This window comes from Geotrypetes seraphini, chromosome 2 (genome assembly GCF_902459505.1).
Source record: "Geotrypetes seraphini chromosome 2, aGeoSer1.1, whole genome shotgun sequence".
NCBI classification, from domain to species: domain Eukaryota; kingdom Metazoa; phylum Chordata; class Amphibia; order Gymnophiona; family Dermophiidae; genus Geotrypetes; species Geotrypetes seraphini.
This window is the reverse complement of record NC_047085.1, coordinates 39,786,205-39,808,778: the sequence shown is the minus strand read 5'-3', so window position 1 is coordinate 39,808,778 and position 22,574 is coordinate 39,786,205. Positions and strand designations below refer to the sequence as shown.

At 41.7% G+C, this 22,574-nt stretch overlaps 1 protein-coding gene across 2 annotated transcripts in view; it reads left to right on the top strand.

Annotated features, from left to right (window-relative positions):
* NSMCE2 (NSE2 (MMS21) homolog, SMC5-SMC6 complex SUMO ligase) overlaps window positions 1–14,894 on the top strand; it is a 375,119-nt gene extending 360,225 nt beyond the window's left edge. For both annotated transcript variants that reach the window (XM_033933000.1, XM_033933001.1), the window contains 2 exons: window positions 7,006–7,103; window positions 14,546–14,894. In XM_033933000.1, the coding sequence (XP_033788891.1) occupies window positions 7,006–7,103; window positions 14,546–14,654 (207 nt within the window). In that variant the 3' untranslated portion in view covers window positions 14,655–14,894. The remainder of the gene's footprint in view (window positions 1–7,005; window positions 7,104–14,545) is intronic.
* The last annotated feature ends 7,680 nt before the right edge of the window (window positions 14,895–22,574 follow it).

Here is a 22,574-nt window from a genome sequence, read left to right as displayed (position 1 = left end):
TCACAAGAAACAAATGAATGATGGAAGCCCTTTTGAAAACATAATGGAGTCAATATTAAAAGCAATTTAACCAACCAGAAATGACTCCTAGCTGGTTGAATTGCCTGGTCAGGGCTAACTGGTCATTTTCAGCAGCATTAAGGGAAAGGGATTGGGACTTGGACTTACTGTATATACCGCCTTTTTGTAATTTTACAACCACCTTCAAAGCAGTTTACATTGTCACCAGTCGGTCCCTCAAGGGGTCCGCTGACAGGTGGCAGCACAACCCTGGTGTGGCTCCCAAAGGGGGAGACCCTACACGGTAATTCAGTTCTCTGGTGTAATAATAATAAACCAAAAAGTTCTCAGACCATTGCAGTAAGTTTAATCCACAAAAAGAAAAGGAAACACAACTGTTGTACTGGCTTTCACTCAACCAGCAAAAAGTTCATAGTAGCCATTTTATAGTCCAACAAGCAAACTCCAAGCTCTGCCCTAGGTAAGTAGCCTGCAGTCATGTCCTGGGCAATGCCATACTGTTCCCAACAAGAAACAAAAAAAAACAAACCCAACAACAAATCCACTCCACGCTATGGAGACCTGGGCTTTAGGTTAATGGAGACCTGGGCTTCACCAGGTCCTTGCAGTTCAAACAACAAAACAAAACTTCAACGCAATGCAGTTCAAACTTTTCCTCTCTAGGCTGTAGCAACTCTCCAGTCCCTGGGGACTGGGAACAGAATTGCTGGCTTCACTTTTAATAACGGCTTTTAACAAGCACCCACAAAATTCCCAACCCGAGGTCTTCTGTGAACCCTCCCCAATTTTGGAAGTCACCCTGTTGCAATGCAGCAAACAAAAAAACACACCAGCTTCCTTAGTGCTTAGTCCCAACTGGTGTAGAGCAGCTCAATTAGTGCTGTGCGCAATTCCAGCACTGCTTCCATCAAAAAATCAACTTTCACAAACTGAATAAGCCAAATTATTACAGAATGCTACACAGAAATATCATGCTAACAGAATACTGCGTTCACACATGACAGGAATAGTGTTAGGGGAGTGCAACTAGGGCAACTGCCCCCTGGTCAGAGAGAGCCCTAAGTCAGCTGGAAGCTAAAGAAGCACTGCCTGGGCTTTGCAGTCCCCAGTTATGTTTAACACCAGCTCTAGCAGGATCCATATTTCAAATACGATATATCCTCCACTTAAAATTTTATTGATTTTATGAAAAAAATAAAATCAACAGTCAAATTACAGAAGTAAAAAGTACAAAGGTCCATGAAAAGAATACAGCAACCTAACAAAATAGGTACAACCAATCTACTTCTGAAAAACTCCATGATTAATCAACCAAAATTATAAGAACATAAGAATAGCCTTACTGGGTCAGACCAATGGTCCATCAAGCCCGGTAGCCCGTTCTCACAGAGGCCAATCCAGGTCAGTATTTGGCCAAAACCCAAGTAGTAGCAATATTCCATGCTACCGATCCAGGGCAAGCATGGTTTCCCCCATGTCTTTCTCAATAACAGACTATTCTGTGTCAAAAGTAGATGTGATCTCACACTGCTCTAAACTGTTACCAAAAATTTAAAAATAATGTACCTAAACCTTTAACTAATTCCCACACACCTCTTTCCCCCCATCTGCACGGAACATTCTGTGAGAAATAAAAGGCTATTGAGTTTGTTTTTTGTACATCTTCTCCTTGGATACCTGCAACGGGGCACCCGAGTTCATCCTGAATACAGCATGAAGGGTCCCAGAAAGGGCAGGAAAAGAAATGGGGCTCTGATGAGAGGTCTGTATCTTTCAAATAATCCCAATAAAGCAGACATGACAAGGAGAGGAAACTGGCAGCATTTTCTTTTCTATAGCTGCTCTAATTGGAGGGAGGGAAGGGATATCAACCCTGTATAATAGGGCAGGCTAAGCTTTCACCCACAGAATGGGGAACACATCAAGCCCCAAATTAGCACAGATTCAGCCCAGCTCCTCAGAAAATACCCCCGACCACAGCCACCATTAAGAAATATAGGAAAATACAGATCTGAAGTTACTTGGGTCTGCACACACATCTATGCATAATAGAGCCAGTGCGGGTGTGTTTTTATATACACACATATAGAGAAAATGCTTCCAAGGATGCACACGAGGAACAGGAGCTCTCAGTACTTGCCTGCAGCGATTCACTTTGGCAGCCTTGGGGCTTTTGATGGGTCGCGACCGCCTCTGAGGAAAGAGGAAGTTGCATCATCCGACTCGTCAAAAGCCCCAAGGCTGCTGAAATGAATCGTTGCGCTGACGCTACAGGCAAGTACTTAGAGCGGAAGGGGAGGAAGCCGTGATCTCACTGGCCTTGCATGGACTGGCAGAAAATTTTTGCACATCGATCTTGCCAGCAGGAAATTTCTGCAAACCACGGACCGGCGGTTGAAGAACACTGTTCTAGACCATAGGGTTATTTCCTTTTACTCGCATGGATTGCAGAACAGAATTATAAGTTTTTCACTTTGCCTCTAGGGTACATCACAGGCTGGCTTAGCTCCTCCCATCAGTCTTTCTCTTCTTCATGTGGTTGTAGTGTGTTCTGCTTTCTCTAATTTATTATTTTTAATTCAACATAGTTGCGTTCTCTTTCGCAGTTCTTTTATGTTCTGCAGACATTTGAAGTGCTGCCTGCTTGAGAATTCACAGACTTCGGTCTGTAGCTGACAGGCCGATCCCTGATCCCTTCGGAGTACCTGTCAGCCAGTCTGCTAGTCTTCCTTGGATGTCAGGGCTGTCCCTGATCTTATCTCACTCCCTGTTGAGCGGAGGGTCGAGTACAGACTGTTCAGCATGCTTAAGGGGTTCAGCGGTGTCCCGCAGCATGCAGGCTGTGTTTTCGTGCCTCTGCCTGTCTCCGTGCACAGTTGATGATCCTCAGGGGTGGAGGCATAGTCAAACAGTGGAGTCTGACCAGCAGCCCGAAGATCAGCTTGAGGACAGCTTTTCCAGCAGTGTGGCAGTGAATTCTCACTCTGGCTCTTAGTCGAGGCAAGAGAGCAGCTGCAGTTTCTGTGACCAGAATGAGTAAGAGGAGCTGACAGGCTCCAACGATTTCTAAAACTTAATTTCAAGGAGTTTTGTGTGTTCCCCACCTGAAAAATCCTATTTTGATAATTTTTTTAATTTTGGGAAGTGCTGTTTTTAGCTCGTTTTTGGTGCAAATTCGGGTTCGTCAGCCATCTTGGATCTTCAACTTCTCCATGCGTTTTTTAAATTTGGATTTTTGTCAGGAAAACTGCTGGAATGTGGTCCTGAAGGTCTCCTAGTTTGAGTTCATGCCAACTTTGTGTAAATTTGACGATTTATGAGCGTTTTTTGCGCCATGTGGTGCAGTCGGTATGGGGGGGGGGGGGCGTAATTACTGGTTCAACCTCCCCTTCACAGAAACAGGTGATTACACACTCGGCTAGCCCATTAGGGTGGCTGTTTTTGCTTTTGGGGCTTGATTCTGCAGCAGCCAGCCGTGAGATGGACGAAAGGAATGCCAATATAATACAAGGAAAAAGAAGTAGAAAAAAAAGAGATAGGGAGGCAGTGGAGTCTTAATGATTTACTGAAGGTCACTGGGAGCAGTTGCAGGCTTCCCTGGTTGTTAACCTGATACTCTAACCACTAAGTTGTATTTTTATCTTGTAATTTGATGGGACTGTTTTGGTACAAATGTGATAGAAATTATGGAATTAAGTTTGTAAATCTGAGTTGCAAACATTTCTGTTAGCTGCAATAACACAATTCGGTGGCTGACGGCCATGTTCAAAATCTCATAAGTGGTAATGTTGGGTGGTGCAGAAGCCACATTTAAGTAAAATACTTAGAAAGTAAATAAAAATTGCAAACTATACTGACTTTTTTTTAATTACAAAGTATCAAATGAGCATACTTTGCAATGAAGAAATGCAGTAGAATTGTAAAACGGTGGTAACTAAATTCTTAAGTTTTGCTACAGGATGTTTTTCAAGACTACAAATAATCCAGAATACTGTCAAACTTCTATTTTGAAGCAAAAAAATTTGATCACGTCAGCCCCCTCCCCTTAATTAAGGCACACTGGTTACCCATATAAGAACATAAGAATTTTCCGCTGCTGGGTCAGACCAGTGGTCCATCGTGCCCAGCAGCCCGCTCCTGCGGCAGCCCCCAGGTCAAAGACCAGTGCCCTGAGACCAGCCCTACCTGCATACGCTCCGGTTCAACAGGAACTTGTTTAACTTTGTCTTGAATCCCTGGAGGGTGTTTTCCCCTATGACAGCCTCCGGAAGAGCGTTCCAGTTTTCTACCCCTCTCTGGGTGAAGAAGAACTTCCTTACGCTTGTACGGATTCTATCCCCTTTCAATTTTAGACAGTGCCCTCTTGTTCTCCCTACCTTGGAGAGGGTGAACAATCTGTTTTTATCTACTAAGGGCTCCTTTTACGAAGGTGCACTAGCGTTTTTAGCGTGCGCTGAAGATTGCGCGCGCTAACCCTGCGCTAAAAGAAAAATGCTAACGCAAGCTCTATGGAGGCGTTAGCGTGTAGCGTGCACTAAAACCGCTAGCGCACCTTTGTAAAAGGAGCCCTAAGTCTATTCCCTTCAGTGTCTTGAATGTTTCTATCATGTCCCCTCTCAGTCTCCTCTTTTCGACTGACTTATAAAATTCTTCTCCTAACTTTTCAAACCAAATTGAGACAATCTCCAAGATTCATTCACAGATATCTTACTCCGTATATACCCTCACGATCATTACATTCCAGCAATCGTAATGTACTGGAGATCCCAACAACCAGACACACAGTTTCAAGTTTCAAGTTTTATTAGATATTTGATGAATCGCCTATTACAAAATTTCTAGGCGATGTACATTTTCAACATAAAAGTATTCAAGAGGCTAAAATATAACAAATATTGACAAATTACACCTTACATTTCATCTAAAACATACATGAGGGGTAAGGAATAACATAAAGTTACAATGTTGGGTTAGAAAAAAAGGGGAAAAACAAAAGGCTAGGTTTAACTTTATCAAAACACAAGCTATGGCTGTCTCTAAAGCAAATAAACATTTTGAAATTAAAGAGAATCTTTAAGTAAGTGGTTTTAAAAGAATAAAACAATAAGATTTAGGCCAATATTAAAAAGTGTTTTTAGGTCAATCAGAAGTAAAAGCGTCTTTAAATGAGCGTCTCATATATGATACGACCAGAAAATCAATTTTTTCTGTTACTGCTCCAGCGCTATGGAACAATACGCCATCACATCTTCAAGAAGACGCCTCTCTTTCAAAATTCAAATCCAACTTTAAAACGTTTCTGTTCAAGGATGCTTTTGATTGATAACATCGCCCTAAGCATTTATTATCCGACAAGATTCTAACTCCCCCCCCCCTTTTGTGTTTTCCATTTGTTGTCTTCTTTCCTATCAAATATTGTATTTCTTCCCCCCCCTCCACAAACGTGTTTATCTTTGTCATTTTGATTACCTGTGAAATTTAATATTTTTATTATTTATTTATTTAAAAATTGATATACCGCATAAAAACTATGCGGTTTACAAAATTACATGCATACATATTAAAAATACTAAAACATTTTTCGACGGAACAAACACAATAAAACATTAACTAACAGTATCATTATTAAAACCTTGTTTCAAAATCATCCTACAAGATGGAAAGACAAAATCCCATAAAAACATTTACAGGACGGTAAGGCTTCAACAGCAAATAGCATTTGCACATGAAGGCATTGACAAATAATTGTGTTTTCAACATTTAAGTTCAGTCTCCCATCGCAGAATACCAGGCAACGCATTCCAGCGCTTGGCACCTGCTAAAGACAGCATTTTTGCCCCAATCCTACCATGAGAGACTAACATCTTACCCTCCAAATTCAACTTCATACCATTTTCAGATCTCAAACATTTTCTGGGTTGATAGATTTCAAAAAACTCCTTTAGTGCCATTGGGGAAACATGATACAAGATTTGCTGTATGATTGAAAGAATCTTAAACTGTATTCTCTGCTGAATAGGTAACCAATGCAATTGTTTCAACACTGGGGTTATATGAGTCATTCTTGAAATCTTGCGGCAGAGTTAATTAACATCTGCAGTGGCCTCATCTTCACTTTAGTAACTCCCACATAAAGAGAATTGCAATAGTCCACTCTTAGTATTACTGCTTGCACCACACTACGGAAATCATATGCTGGCAACTTAGGTTTTAATCTATATAACAATTGCATATATCCTATACGAATCGTTTTCAATATTTGCTTTTCCATACTCAAACAGCTATCCAAATATACTCCCAATACCATCATCTCTTGAAGTGTTCAGGCTGTGAATTATAATACAAATACACAGACAACCCATATAGAGGGAATACTCAAAATGGTATGTCATATTAGAAAAACATCCCTTTCTTGCTATTATTGTAGAATCTGCTATGAATCTGCTACTATTGGAGAATTAATTTTCCTTGAATCCCACTGGTATCATGTTCTTCTGAGATTTGGGTTAAACTATGCCATATTAGGCTAGATGCTTACATTTTGCTGGGCTTCACTCTGTTTTTTTGTTTAGTTTTTTTTAATTGCAGGAATGCTGAACTGTTTGCATTTAATGTTCTGTAATTTCACATGCCCCATTATTCTTGTCCACACAACTAAGAATATATCCCAGCTGCCAGTCATAGAGTACCATTTATTAGAGATTCATTTTTTACCCCTGTTCTGCCCCACAGACAAACACGATCAAGTCTGTTTTGGGAGCTTGTGTAGAGGTAGAGAAATTAGCACAGGTAGTAGAAGAATGTTGGAGAACAGGTAATATACAACATTTTCTGCTGATAATTTAGGCTAGATTAATAGTTTCTGGAGAAGTTCTTGTATGTGATGTTTATTATTACTAGTAGTTTGTCTGATGGTTCTGAGAGCAAGCTGCTTGTCACTTCTGTAAGTTTTTTACAATGTACAATCTTTATATATAAATACAGGTGGAAATGAAGAAACCAATGAGAAACAAGGTCTGTAATCACGTGTACGAAGAAGAAGCCATCAGAATAATGATTGAAAACAAGCCCAAAAAAGCCCGGTAATGTTGCAAAAGATGGACCGGTGGGGGGAGGAGGTAAAAGGGGGAGGTGCTACTGGACTGGGAGCAGAGGAGGGATGCTGCTGGACTTAAGAGTGGAAGAGGGAAAGGTGGTCCTGGACTGGGGGATGGCCATAGAGAAGGAGAGAGAGACTGGATCAGGGGAAGGGGGAAACATTGGACTCAGGGAGAGAGAGATGCAGATTGAAGAGGAAGATAACGAATAGAGAGAGAGACATGCAAACCACAGGGTGGGGAGTGTGGGAAGAAAATAATAGAGAAGTGATTCACCAGAGAAGAGATGATAGGGACAGAGACACCGAGGGGGAATGCTGGATGGAGATGGGATAGGGACAGGGGTAAAAACGGAGAAGGACACAGATGGTTGATGCAGGACATGATAGATAGGGATGCAGAGGGAAGAGAGAAGGTGGACAGAGAGAGAGAAGATATGTCAAATGGACAGAGTACCCTGCAAAGACAGAAGACAAAAAATAGAGAAAAAACAGAGGCACTGTAATTAAAGCAAAGGAAAAAAAATACTCAACAAATTTAGAAAAAAGTATTTCATTCTGAATTTATTAATGGAAATGTTTCTGTGTAGAAATCTTGCAGCACTTCCATTTTCTTACTAGGTGTTGTATTAGTGTTTTAGGATCTGGTGTAATATTTAAAGACATAAGGTTGCTGCTCTTTGACTCTTGGGAATTATCGCTGTTATAATATGGCAAAACTCAAACTCTTTTTTTTTCTTTGAACAAGTTTGCAGTGGCAGTATTATGTATTGGCCTTACTGATATGATATCAAAACATTTTAATGTGGTTTGTTATAACATCAGACAGGGCTTTAAACATTTTGTAGTAACTGATGTGTGTTGAAATGCACAAAGAGCCTGTTGATCTCATGAGACAGCAAAATTAACAAGCTCAGGCGGAATATGTGAGTATGAGAAAACTTGCCCTTTGTGACCAATCAAATTTCATGTTTCATTTTCCCAGAGAAAAGATGAAACTGTATTGGTCACTAGTGACAACTTTTGTGGAGATCTTCCTTTTCTCCCATTCTTATAAATGGGCCAGATCTAAGTGTCATTGTTCAGTTCACTGAGTATTTATTTTGTTTGTTTATTTTAAAATTTTATATCCCGCTAAGCGGGTCAGAATAACGCATGACCTGTCAAGGGGCCGTTTATATAAGACTGAAATATAACAGATCATGCCACATATGCCTTGGTCTGTATGCCAGTTGCAGTGACCTGTCTTTGTTATGTATGTTGCATAGTTACTATTTTACAATCAAATGGCCATTTCAAAATCTCTGCTGCTTGGAGCTTGGGTGTGCTCCGTGAAATTTTTTTCAATCTAGGGGGTTCTTGGCTTGAAGAAATTGGGAAACAGCAAGAATAAGCCAAACATAAGTAATAGACAATTACAGCAGTAAAAATATTCAAATTAAAATACAAAGAATGTCAAAGTATGCTAGTGAAAAGAAATTCCCCAAAATGTAAATTACCAGTAATATCAAACAATGATTGCAAAAACATGGCAAAAAACAATGATTGTCTGAGAAGAATGATTCACGAGAAACAGTATATTTAAAACTCCACAAATTGTTATAGATATTTTGTTTGAGAGAGATCAATAATGGGAGGCATCTCAAATGAAGAGCCAGCTGCCATAAGAACATAAGCAATGCCTCGGCTGGGTCAGACCTGAGGTCCAACGTGCCCAGCAGTCCGCTCTCGCGGCGGCCCAACAGGTCCAGGACTTGTGCAGTAATCCTCTATCTATACCCCTCTATCCCCTTTTCCAGCAGGAAATTGTCCAATCCTTTCTTGAACCTCAGTGCCATACTCTGTCCTATTACGATCTCTGGAAGCGCATTCCAGGTGTCCACCACACGTTGGGTAAAGAAGAACTTCCTAGCATTCGTTTTGAATCTGTCCCCTTTCAACTTTTCTGAATGCCTTCTTGTTCTTTTATTCTTTGAAAGTTTTAAGAATCTTTCCCTCTCTACTGTCCTTTTGATCACTTTTCTCCTCAACAATGAATTTCCTGTCTAATTACTTCTCTTTCTTCTTCCCCTCTTGAAGTCAGTCAATTTGTACCTTTGCTTAATCTTTTGTAAACCGCATAGAACTTCACGGTATTGCGGAATATAAGCTGTTATTATTATTATTATTACTCTCTCTATGCCCTTCATGATTTTATAAGTCTCTATCATATCCCCTCTAAGTCTCCTCTTCTGCAGGGAAAAGAGCCCCAGTTTCTCCAATCTCTCAGCATATGAAAGGTTTTCCATACCTTTTATCAGACGTGTCGCTCTCCTCTGAACCCTCTCGAGTAATGCCATATCCTTCTTAAGGTAGGCGACCAATATTGGATGCAGTATTACAGATGTGGGCGCACCATCCATACATCATATGTTCTCTCAGTAATTTTTAATTTTTTATGTGATGTTTGAATGTATATTACATTATATTAGTGTCTTCTATTCTGCCAATACCTTTCAGTTCTAGTCGAATTACAAAAAATTTAGTCTGGGCAAACTGTGCTGTCTTAATTATACATTTCCCTGAATTAATCATATATCCCCAGTCAAAAGTAATCACAACGCCGGCCCAAAAATTCAATGCAAGTTCAAATGAAGCAAAATCAAAATAACGCAAACTAATATATGTGAAAATGTTTTTCAAAATGCCAGCTTAGATTTAGAATTGTGAGTCGAGTGCTGCCCAACAGAGTCCTGTTTCAATCCTTCGACAGGGGCAGAAAAATCTTTCACAACTTGTCTCTGGTCGCTATAATGATGTCTTCTGAGCCACAAGTAATCTGGTATCCTGCAGTGAACAGCGTACGTCTTAAATGCATGTTGACGTCTTCAATTGATTAAACTTTATTGAAACAAACTAAATTTACAATGGAATAACCCCCCCCCCCATCTGTTAATGTTTAAATATCATACATCAAATCTGTACAACAGGATCGTATTGTCAAGCTGACAACCATTCAATGCACTCATTAAGCCCGTAAGGTCTAGATGTATTTAAATAGAAAATCCAATATTGCTCTCGAGATAACAACCATGATAGTTTGTCTCCATTAAATGTAGCTGGTATTTGTTTAATGAAAGTATGCTAGTGTCCATGTTTGTAATGAGTGAGCAAACGTGTATGGACAAGGAAGTAGGTGAATGAATAAAAATGAATCGTGGAACCTTGGAGTAAAAACTGATGAAATAAAGTGTATATGATTTTTAAAAAAGTAGGTCTACCTAAAACAAATTCCCGAAAGATTGTGGAAACTCAGAAGGCTCAGACGAAACAGTTCTGTGTTTTGTTGCTAGGCACCTACATCGGGAGTGAAAAGTGTATTTTCTTGGAGCTTCAAGAAAAGAAGGGTTTAATTTCCCTTTGAATATTTCCTAACCCCAATCACAGTCATTTGTGTTTTAAATCATTCAGATCATTATTGACTCCTGGTTCAGGCACCTAGCACCAAAACATGGAACTATGTTGAGTGAGTCTATTTTTTGAACTTCCATCATCTTTTGGAGATTTGTTTTATGTTTATAATAAAAACTTTGTTTCATCTGTTTTTACTTCAATGTTCCATGATTCATTTTTATTGGTCCATTCCTGCTTCCTTTCCCTTTGTCATTCCTTCCTTAGGGGACCTTTCTCCCTTTTTGTTTTCTTATATAACTCCCTTGGCACATCTCTGTACACTTTCCCCTCTGTATTCGCAGGGGTTAGGGGCAGAGCCGGCCCACGAATATGGAAAAACTGCAAATAATATTCGGGCCGGTTCTGCCCTTATCCCCGGCTTCCCATGGCTATTTTTAGCCCTGTAAGCCCCTGTAAGACCCTGTAAGCCTTATCTGGTGGTCTAGCGGGTTTTCAGGCAGGAGCGATCTTCCCACGCTCCTACCCATGCAGATTGCTCACAGGAAATGGCTGCCTTGAGCTCCCATAGTCTCTCGAGCCATTTCCTGTGAGCGATCTGCACGGAGCAGGAGCGTGAGAAGATTGCTCCTGCCTGAAAACCCGCTAGACCAACAGGTAAGACTTAAGGGGGGGGGCTTACAGGGCTAAAAAAAAGCCAAAAAAATTAAAATTTATTTTTTGGTCAAAAATCGCAAATAACCGAATCCGTAGATACAGAATTCACGAATATGGAGGGGTAAGTGTAATCATAGTGGATTCAAGTCATTCAGATCTTACAACACATTATCCAAAGCACTGAATAAATTGATATTTCCTGTCTTGGTGGTAAATTTTGTTAAATCTGGTAAAAGGAATTCCCTTCAATATTCCTCTAGTTCAAATTATTCTAACCACAAATACATCAAAACTGAGCTGGGGAGCTCATATAGATGGACTTCATTCTCGGGGCCTTTTGTCTGCACCAGAAAAACTTGAGCAGATATATTTTGTCATTCTCAAAAGATCTAAAAGTCTTTAGAAATCAACAAAAATATAAGCCTTGTCCAAGTTAAGAATCAAATAGCATATATTAAATCAACAAGAAGGGAGGAACACTTTTTGTACTTGTGAGGACAATGATATCCTATTTGCCTTCAGAGAAAAATTGCTTTTCTGTAATAGGTGTCATCTGAGAACAGCAGAATACCAGTCCTCATAAAACCCCACATATTTCCCTTAGGTCAGAGATTGTTTTTGCAAAACTGAGATGGCCCCATTAAGGGCGCTCATATGGGAAGTCTTTGCACATGTTCGGTAGACAGCTCTAGAAAACTCTAAAGCTTTGCTTACATTCCTCTGTCCTTGATGCCATCAGATGATGTCATTAAATTGCAAAAGGTGAAGTGGGGAAATATAAATAAAATAGTGCAAAAAAACTCCACTTAAAGGTAGGTGAGAGTCTGCTAAAATGGAAGAAAAAGCCTCAGATTTTATTGGCAGAGCTCAAGCTCAAACCACCACCATCATTGGCTAAAAAAACTTCCATAGAGTGACAACTTGCTGTTGAGGTTTAAAATAATTGAGGACTGAGATATTTTGCAACTGAAATCGCTGTGAGTTTAAAGCAGTCTGTTAAAATGCCAACATTTCACAGCACTAAGCCGTTTCTTCAGGGCTAAGATGATCTTGCTTGAATCTTCACAGAGTGACAGTGTTGTGCTCACGATCTCACCAGTGAGCACAACACTGGGAACAGTGACAGCGCTATCCTTGTGCCTCCAATTTCACATTCTGTTAGATGTGCCAAGCCCCAATCCTGCCTGACCCCCCGCATCTGCTATCTGCGCTCATGTTCCCATTCCGCCAAATGTCTCTGGCTTAAATCCCATGCACACTCCAACTTCATACACTTCAGATCCATGCTGACATCACTCCAGTCTGCCCTCTCGCTGGCCAAACAAAAATACTATACCCACTTAACCACTTCTTTTAGCTCTAACCCTCGCTGTCTCTTTACCACATTTAACTCCCTACTCAAAGCACCCTCACCTCCTATCCCACCTCAGTTTCTCCCCAAACTATGGCAGAGTTCTACAATAAGATCATGAAAATTTATCTTGAGCTCTCAACCGGGCTGCCTCACTCTCCCCTCCCTCCACCTCTCCCTTCTGCTAACCTCCTCTCAACACCTGCCACCCTCTCCTCCTCCTCCACGATCACAGAGGAGGAAACCACACATTTTCTCTCGTCCTTCAAACCCACTACCTGCTCCTCTGAATTGATTCCCACTCACCTACTCGGCGCTATCTCGCCTGCTGTCATCCCTCTTACCCATCACATCCTCAACCTATCACTCTCCACTGCAACTGTTCCAGATGCCTTCAAACCTGCCATTGTCACACCCCTTCCTAAAAAATCCCTCACTGGACCCAAGTGCCCTTCCAACTATCACCCCATCTCCTTCCTCCCCGTCTTGTCCAAGTTACTTGAATGTGCTGTTCACTGCCGTTACCTGGATTTCCTCTCTTCCCAAGCTATTATAAATCCACTTCAGTCAGACTTTCACCCACTGCACTCCACGGAACCCACCCTTACCAAAGTTTCCAATGACCTGTTCCTGGCCAGATCCAAAGGTCTTTACTCTATCCTCATCCTTCTCAATCTATCTGCCGCCTTTGATACTGTTGATCTCTGCCTATTTCTTGACACACTGTCCTCACTGGGATTCCAGGGTTCTGCTCTTTCCTAGTATTCTTCCTAACTCTCCCATCACACCTTCAGTGTATGCAACAGTGATTCCGCCTCCACAGCCTTCCCACTATCGATTGGTGGACCTCAAGGCTCTGTCCTGGGACTACTACTTTTCTCAATCTACATTTTCTCACTTGGAGTTATAATCTCTTTCCATGGTTTCCAGTATCACCTCTATGCCAACGACTCCCAGATCGACCTCTCCGTATCAGATATCTCTACTAAAACCCAGACCAGAGTCTCAGCTTGCCTGTCCAGCATTGCCATCTGGATATCTCACCACCATCTAAAATTGAATATGGCTAAACCAAAGTTGCTCATCTTCCCACCTAAACCCACCTCTCTGCTTCCCCCATTCTCTGTCTCTGTGGACACAACACTCTCATCCTCCCTGTTTTGTTTGCTCTCTCTCCTTGCTGCTTCTTCCTCTATAATATTACCAAAATCTGACCCTTCCTCTCTGAGCACACTACCAATACTCTTATCTACACCCTCATCACCTCATGTTTAGGCTACTGCAACTTGCTACTATTCAGGCCTTCCACTTAGACATCTTACTCCCCGCTAATCTTTCAGAATTCGGCTGCATGACTCATATTCCATGAAAGCTGCTATACTCATGTTACCCCTCTCTTAAAGACACTTCATTGGCTTCCCATCCATTTCTGAATACAATTCACTCACTCGGCTGCCCCTCACTATCTCTTTTTACTTATCTTTCCCTATGTTCCTCCCCCCCACCCCCCCCGTGAGCTCCGCTCAGCTGGTAAGCCCCTTCTGTCTATGCCCTTCCCTTCTCCAACTCCAGACTCCGTCCCTTCTACCTTGCTGCTCTGTATGCTTGTAACAAGTTTCCCGAATCCGTATAGTGGGCTCCATCTCTGGAAGTGTTCAAGGCCCAGCTAAAAGCCTACCTCTTCGAGACTGTTCTCGCACCTTGGGTTCTGCATCCTTAATCCTATATGTCATGACTGTCTGCCCAAGTTAGATTGTAAATTCTGAGCAGGGACTGTCTATTAAATGTCAAAATATACAGCGCTGCTTACACCTTTCAACACTATATAAGTGATAAATTGTAGTAGTAGGGGATTGGTTTGCCTTCATTGTAGACAAATCTTTTCCATGCATAGTCATTGTGGATATCCTGAAAACCTGACTGGCAAGGGACCGACTTGAGAAACCAGGACCGACTTGAGAATCCTAATCGACAAAGTTCATTAACTGAAGAAAATGCAGCTATCTGATTTCTCTTTCTTTTGTTTACAGCTGCCCTAAAATTGGCTGTGATAATCTAAATATGAAGATAACAGATCTTGTGCCTGATGCAGTACTTAAAAGAGCTATTGAAATTCAAAACAAACAGAAGAGCCAGTAAGTCAGCTGGTCCTTTTTCTACAGCAAAGATGAATTATTAGGGCATCTGATGGCGAAAACTGCTGACTGAGTGGATTGTGTAACAGAACTGTTGAATTTGGAAGATTTGGTCTTATAGCAAGCATGGTCTTGGCTACAGTTTAGTCTCAATGAAACTGCTTTGTTAGAAGAATGTAACATGAAAATTAAAAGTATTTCTTTTTATCCTTTGCTGATAAATAAAGTGGCTTATTACATTTGGTCTTTCGTTATCAGTAGTATGTTTGGGGGGGAGTTTCCCTTTAATATTCTGACTGCTACGGGTAGAACTAGGACTAGATGTTCCAGCCTGATGCCTATCCAAGGTGTTTGCCACTGCCTGAAGAGATGCTGAATGAGAACCTACTAAGGGACTTCATTGGAGTCTCTTATCTGCTGGCATTCAGACTTGGGAAAAGATGGACTTGAGTAGGTGATTTCACTGTCTTTTTTCTTTTTTTTAATTAATTACTCTGCTTATTTAGCAAAGTCAGTTTAGACAATGTAAAATTTAAAGTCTCTGTTAGGGTTTTATATAAAAAGTGTTTTAGAGTCTATGGGCCAGATGCACAAAGCTCCAGACACCACAGTAAAAAATACCATAGTGGGAGCGATTTTTTTTTTTTTTCTTCTTCTTCTTTTTTTTCTTTACTACCAATGCTCAGCACAATAGCATGCAAATTATAGGCATGCTAATCGTGCGGAGAATCGCCGATAAAGGGGGAGAGGGACTGTGCCCAGCTCTTGCTCAGAAGAGCAATTGTTTGGAAAAGCTCCTCCCTCCTGTCAAACTATCTGTTCTCCCTACCCTGCTGAGCCACAGGACTCCCCAATGCCACTTTGGAGCTGCTCCTGCCGGCTCAACCGCTGTCAGCTGAGCCAGCTGAGGAGGTCTTGAAGCTGCCAGCAGCTTTGAAGAGTCCTGCGGCAGCAAGGCAGGAAGAGCAGATTTATTTTTAATGGGCGCAGCCCAATAGGTAAAGGCTCCTTTTGTTTTCCAGGTGCAAAGAAAGAGAAAAATAAAACTGGCTCTTATAAGCCTCGCCAAGCAGGCTAGCAGACCTACCCACAATCTCCTTATGACAGGGTTGGCTTTACCTCTATCATGTTCTCCCCCCTCTGCTGAGTCACTTCCTGCTTTCAGAGCAGGTTTGTAGTCCAAATTAAAAAAGAAAATCCAAAACACAGCCAACTCGCACACATAAGAACATAAAAATAGCCTTACTGGGTCAGACCAATGGTCCATCAAGCCCAGTAGCCCATTCTCATGGTGGCCAATCCAGGTCCCTAGTACCTGGCCAAAACCGAAGGAGTAGCAATATTCCATGCTACCAATCCAGGGCAAGCAGTGGCTTCTCTCATGTCTTTCTCAATAACAGACTATGGACTTTTCCTCCAGGAACTTGTCCAAACCTTTCTTTAAACCAGCTACACTATCTGCTCTTACCACATCCTCTGGCAACGCGTTCCAGAGCTTAACTATTCTCAGAGTGAAAATTTTTTTCATCCAATTGGTTTTAAAAGTATCTCCCTGTAACTTCATTGAGTGTCCTCTAGTCTGTAATTTTTGATGGAGTCGATCCACTTGTACCCATTCTACTCCACTCAGGATTTTGTAGACTTCAATCATATCTCCCCTCAACCGTCTCTTTTCCAACTGAAGAGCCCTAACCGTTTTAGTCTTTCCTCATACGAGAGGAGTTCCATCCCCTTTTCTAGCGCCACACAGTTGAAAACACATCATATGAGCATTTCTTCTGTGCCCAGGGAAGAACTGAAGCTCTCTTCAATAACCATGACCTGTTCTGCTCTCTCCCTCTCCATGACGCAGGACCTACAGCAGCTGGAACAGTGGTCATCAACTTGGCAGCTAAGCTTCAATGCTAAAAAATGTAAAGTAATGCACCTAGGCAAAAAAAATCCACACAGAACTTACACACTAAATGGTGAAACCTTGTCCAGGACCATGGTGGAACGTGATTTAGGAGTGATCATTAGTGATGATATGAAGGCTGCCAATCATGTGGAGAAGGCTTCATCCAAGGCAAGACAAATGATGGGCTGCATCCGTAGGGGTTTTGTCAGCAGAAAACCTGAAGTCATAATGCCACTGTACAGATCCATGGTGAGACCTCATGTCAAGTATTGTGTTCAATTCTGGAGACCACACTACCGGAAAGATGTGTTGAGAATTGAGTCGGTTCAGCGAATGGCTACCAGGACGGTCTTGGGGCTCAGGGATCTCACGTATGAAGAAAGGCTAAAAAAACTGCGGATGTACTCACTGGAGGAGTGAAGAGAGAGGGGGGACATGATTGAGACCTTTAAGTATATCATGGGGCGTATAGAGGTGAAAGATGATATCTTCAGTCTTGCAGGGCCCTCGGTAACCAGAGGACACTCGCTGAAAATCAGGGGAGGGAAATTTCAAGATGATGCTAGGAAGTACTTCTTCACCGAAAGGGTAGTCGATCATTGGAACGAGCTGCCTCAGCAGGTGATTGAGGCCAACAGCGTGTCAGATTTTAAGAGAAAATGGGATATTCACGTGGGATCTATAGGGGAGTAAAAGTCAGGGAGTGGGTCATTGGTATGGGCAGACTCGATGGGCTGTGGCCCTTTTCTGCCGTCAATTTCTATGTTTCTAATGTCAGGTAAGACAAGGGTTCTCTGGATCCTGCCCCTCTTTGCTGCCTAGTAACCCCCTTTTCCTTGTCAATCTAGGTGCAGTAAGTTCCTGCCTGCTAATCTGGATCCAGTAGTATGGTTTGCTCTTCACCTCCCCCTAACCACATTGCAGGGGTGCCCACAGGTAGAATCTTTGTTCTCCAAGGGTTTGGACCCTTCCCTTGGATAATGCCCTGCAACTTCCTCACACAACAAAAACACTGCAGATGCTATAGAAATGAACTGCCAGTACCTCTGAAAATTTCTTACCTCTTTCACAGTGACATTTGAGTATGAGAACTTTGAAGGATTTTTAGAAAATTATGATATAGATTGTTACTTTCCCCTTCTGATAATATACTTTCTAAATTTTCCCGGATTACTTTTCTGCAAGCAGCGGAATAACTCAAAGCAAAGGCATTGGCAGCAAATTTGTATGTGTCACCTCTCTGCATAATGTACCAAATTATTATATAATATATACCACTCTATATAGGAGATGCATCAACAGTATTCTATATATTAACTGTTAATTATTCAAGAAAAGGCCTCAGAATTGGAGCCTACGCACAGTCTTATCATAGACCAGACAGTCAGCGTAGTGTTTTCTGCTCCATGCTCCAGTCATTGGCCAAAAAACCTGAAGATTATAATATATTCTTCCTTAATAACTTACTAATTCTTACTTTTTGCTAAATTTTATATTTATATTTAAAGTTTTTAACTTAAACTATATTTTAAAATCTAACTTATAAATTACTGTAAATACATTACTCCCTAGGTTAGAAAAGTAATTGACAGCTGAAACACTTATCTCAACATTTTCCGTTGTTAGTTAGTTGACTTTTGCTGTTGTATACTGCCTGGATAGTGCCTTGTATAATGCCTATATGGTGCCGACGCGGCCAGCGTTTCGTGAATTTTATTCTTAGTTCACTGCTTCAGGGCCAGTGGCAAAAACATCAAAGCATTGTTCTACTATCGACTACCAAAAATTCTCAAACAAATTTTTGGCAGTCGATAGTAGAACAATTCTTTGATGTTTTTGCCACTGGCCCTGAAGCAGTGGTGCGAGTGGTGCCTGGGAACGCAAAGTGGTGAGAGAGATATATCGGTGACAAGCCAGTTAGGGTTTTGAAGCAGAGGCAGGCGAATTTGAAGATAATTCTCGCTTCTAGTGGCAACCAGTGAAGTTTTCTGTAGTAAGGGCTGATGTGGTCTGATTTTTTGAGGCCATAGATTAATCGGACGACGGTGTTTTGAATGAGTCTTAGACGTTTGATGGTTTTCTTGTAGGAGCCCAAATATATAATATTACAGTAATCCAGGGTGTTTAAGATTAGGGATTGGACCAGCAGTCTGAAGGAGAGGAAGTCGAAGTAGTGTTTGATGGTGCGGAGTTTCCAGAGGGTATGAAAACATTTTTTGACCTGGGCATTAGTGTGATCTTCGAAGGTCAGGCATCGGTCTAGGATGACTCCAAGGATTTTGATGGTGGGATTAATAGGGTAAGTTAGACCATTGAGTTGTTGGGTGGTGGTCGTTAATTTGTGGTTGGGACTTGCAAGGAAGAGTTTAGTCTTTTCTGGATTTAGTTTCAGTTTGAACTGAGTTGTCCAGTGTTCGACCAAGATGAGAACTGATGAGATGTGCTGTTCTGTTTCTTGTGATAATGAGTAGATGGGGATGACAATTGTAATGTCATCTGCATAGATGTAGGATTTCAGTTTTTGGTCTGACAACATGTGACCCAGTGATGCCATGTAGATATTGAATAGGGAAGGTGATAGGGGGGAGCCTTGTGGGACTCCAAAGGGGTTGGACCAGGTATGGGAGTAGGTTCCCTCAGTGTGTACTTGGTAGGTGCGGTTTTTTAGGAAGCCTGTGAGCCAGGTTAGTACCTGTCCCGAAATGCCTATAGAATCAAGGCAACTAAGTAGAATGTCATGGTCTACCAGGTCAAAGGCACTACTGAGGTCAAACTGGAGTAACAGAGCATTGTTTCCCTGGGAGAATAGTTGGAGGAGGTAGTCGGTTAGTGATGCTATGACGGTTTCTGTGCTGTAGTTAGTGCGGAATCCAGACTGGGAGTCATGCAGGATGTTGAATTTTTCGAGATGTGACATGAGGTCCTGGTTGACAAGGCCTTCCATAATTTTGAGGAAGAATGGTATGTTGGCAATGGGTCTGTAGTTGGTGGCTGTGGAGAGTGGTTCTTTGGGGTTTTTGATAGTTGGGGATATGAGGATGTGGCCAAGTTCTAGCGGGAAGTAGCCGGTGGATAGGCAGAGAGTGACCCAGTTGAAGAGCTCCACTTTGAAGGAGGGGGGAGCTATTTTCATAATGGAGGGTGGGCAGTTATCTAGTAGGCAGTTGGATTTGGAGTATTTGGAGTATAGCTCTAGAAATAGGTTCCAGTCTGGGTTTTTAAAGCGATTCCAAGTCATGTCGGCGGTAGTACCTTCATTATTTGGGGGGGGGGGGGGGGCAGATGGATTAATGGGCTGGTGTTTGTTGTGGCGAGAGAGGCTTTTAAGTTAAGAATTTTATTGGCAAAGTAGTTGGCTAGGTTTGTTGGGGAGGGTGGAAGATCTGTGGGGGAGCTTTTATAAGAGTTGATGTCAAATAAGGAGTTGACTAGTCTGAAGAGTTTATTGCTGTTCAGGGATGGGGTGTTAATTGATTGGGCGTAGTATTTAGAGCGTTTCTCTTTGATCGTTCTTTTATATTCAGTAACTTTTTTTCGCCAGGAGTGTCTGTCAGTGTCTGTGCCGGATTTGCACCAAATTCTTTCTAGCTTGCGCACTTCTCGTTTCAGAGCTAGAAGGTTGGTGAAACAGAGAGAACATTCCAAATTTATGGGCTGAAGTGACTGGCCATTCATTACAAAGATAGCAAAGGGAGAAAAAGTGAGTGAATTTTGAAAAGGAAAGACAAGAAGTTCTGTTTTGGTCATTTTGGCCCAGATTCTCACCAATATCAACGGTTGCCGATCACGTTTCAATCGCACATCGATGCTGGTTTCAGAATTGTGCCGATGTGAAAGATAGGTGCCAGAAATGTAGGCCAGGGTTTTCTGGGCCTATATTTCTGGCACCTATCTTCACATGAATTGTGCCTACGTAGGTGCTTTTAGCCACCTAACACCACTTCCAGCGTTTGCCATGCCTACTTTTGCATTTGGCTGCCTAAAGTGCCTACATAGGCGTGATTCTGGTGCCAATTTTCTAGGCGCCGGTATGCGCCTCAAATCTCGGTGAGAAATACCTTTTGAACGGTGTTTTTTCATGGAGGTATGGATGCCTACTGGCACCTAGAAAATCAGCACTGGTTCAAGGAAAGGTAAGTTTTTAACAGAGTTTTAAACTGCTGGAAAAAGAGGTACAGCAGTCCAATAGCCCAGGAAGTGCATTCTACAATTTTGGTCCCATATCGGAGAAAAACTCTGAAGGGTCACACCATGGCAAATCTAATCCAACTACTTATTTTTTTTTCTCTAACACTCCCTAGCAGCATAAAATTGTATTACATTCTTAAAATAGCTGGGTACAGTACAGTGGAGGCTCTGAAAAACCAGACAAAGCACCTTAAATTAGAAGTAATACTGCACAGGTACCCAGGAAAGTTGTTTTAACATTGGCCTCACATGGTGGTAACGTCCCAAGCCTCCAATTACATGAGCTGTCGCATGCTGAATCACCTGTAGTGCATGCAGTCTAGCTTGTGATAACTAGAGAATGACACGGGGCAAAGTTTGTTCCCACCCTGTCCCTGTGGATTCTGTCCATGTCCCTGCAAGCTCTGTCCCAGCTCCTGCCCCGTCCCTGCTGACTCTGTCCTCATTTGCACAAGCCTCAAACACTTATGATTTTATATTACTGTAGTAGGTGTAGGGACAATATTCTATACAACTGTTTATAAATCACAAATAGAACCTTCCATTTCGATCTGATTTTGGTATAACCTTCCCAAAGATTCAGTTGCCTATGTTATTACATCATCTGGGAAAGTAATTGGATTGTCTTTCAAACGGGTGTAAAAGAAAACCTAAACTGTGTAGCAGATGAACAGGAAAATAAGTGTCTATTAAGTGGTGGAACTGCTCCTTGATGCCAGCAGTGATGGATGAATTTGTTGCAGTAACAGTAAGATGCTAGAACAACTGGGCTCATGATGGAAGCATGTTACAGATGGTAGCAGTCTGATTAGCAGACAAATCTCTTGTTGCCACATCAAGACATAAATGATGCTTTTAATAATAATTCATTTAAATCCTAAAAACAGCTTCTGCAGGGTATTTTTTATTGTTGAATTCAGTTGCTAATTTTCTTTTTACAAATTGACGGGGTGTATGTCCCATCATCAACCACAAGGGGGTCTACAAAGAAACATTATGAGAAGACAACTTGGGTCTAACCAGGATTCTTGTAGACTGAACAAATTTGAATACTAATTTGCTTGCACAGAAAGTGACTGTTTTGGAGTGGAAAAGGACCTTTATACAGAGATAAGAGGGAGGGAAGGGTAATCTCATATAGGGCTAAGTGAGGGATCTTCCCAGGCTTGGAAAGAAAGGGGGTTTAATTGTACCTGAGCTGGGGGGGTCTCACCTTAACTGTCCAAGGGAAATACAATAGGACTTCCTTGCTTCCAACACCTACAAGTTGGAGAGTAGAACTGGCTTTCTCAGGTGACCCTCAGGGAGAGGAATGCAGGCTTTTGCCTAACCCCTAATAAGCTAGAGGGACCAGAGAGCCAGCACAGATGGGGACAAAGTTTGGCCCTGTCCTCACGGGTCTGGCTATGTTCCTGTCCCTACCCTACAGTTAACTGCGAATACCTGTCCCCCTGTCATTCTCGAGTGATAACCCCAAAGAATAGGGTCTGAGAACTAGGTTAATTCACATTACTTGGCCCCCAGAAACCAGACCAGTTTATGGAAAATCAAAGACCGGAGTTGTGTACATCTGAGCTAATCCAGTGAATAGAGCATTAGTCAGTCTTCCCATGCCACTAGTGCTCAAAACTATATTTGTGGTTCCATTCAACAGGTCTGGTTTTTCAAGATATAGCTAATGAATATGTATGGATGTTTATTACTTACAGTATATTATTGTTCACAAATGCTAAGAGCAGTGCGCAATCAAACATTAAAACAGATGGAATTCAAATTCTATATGATTTAGATGCAAAGGCATACAATATAATGATAAGGCATAGGATGATTGACTATGGT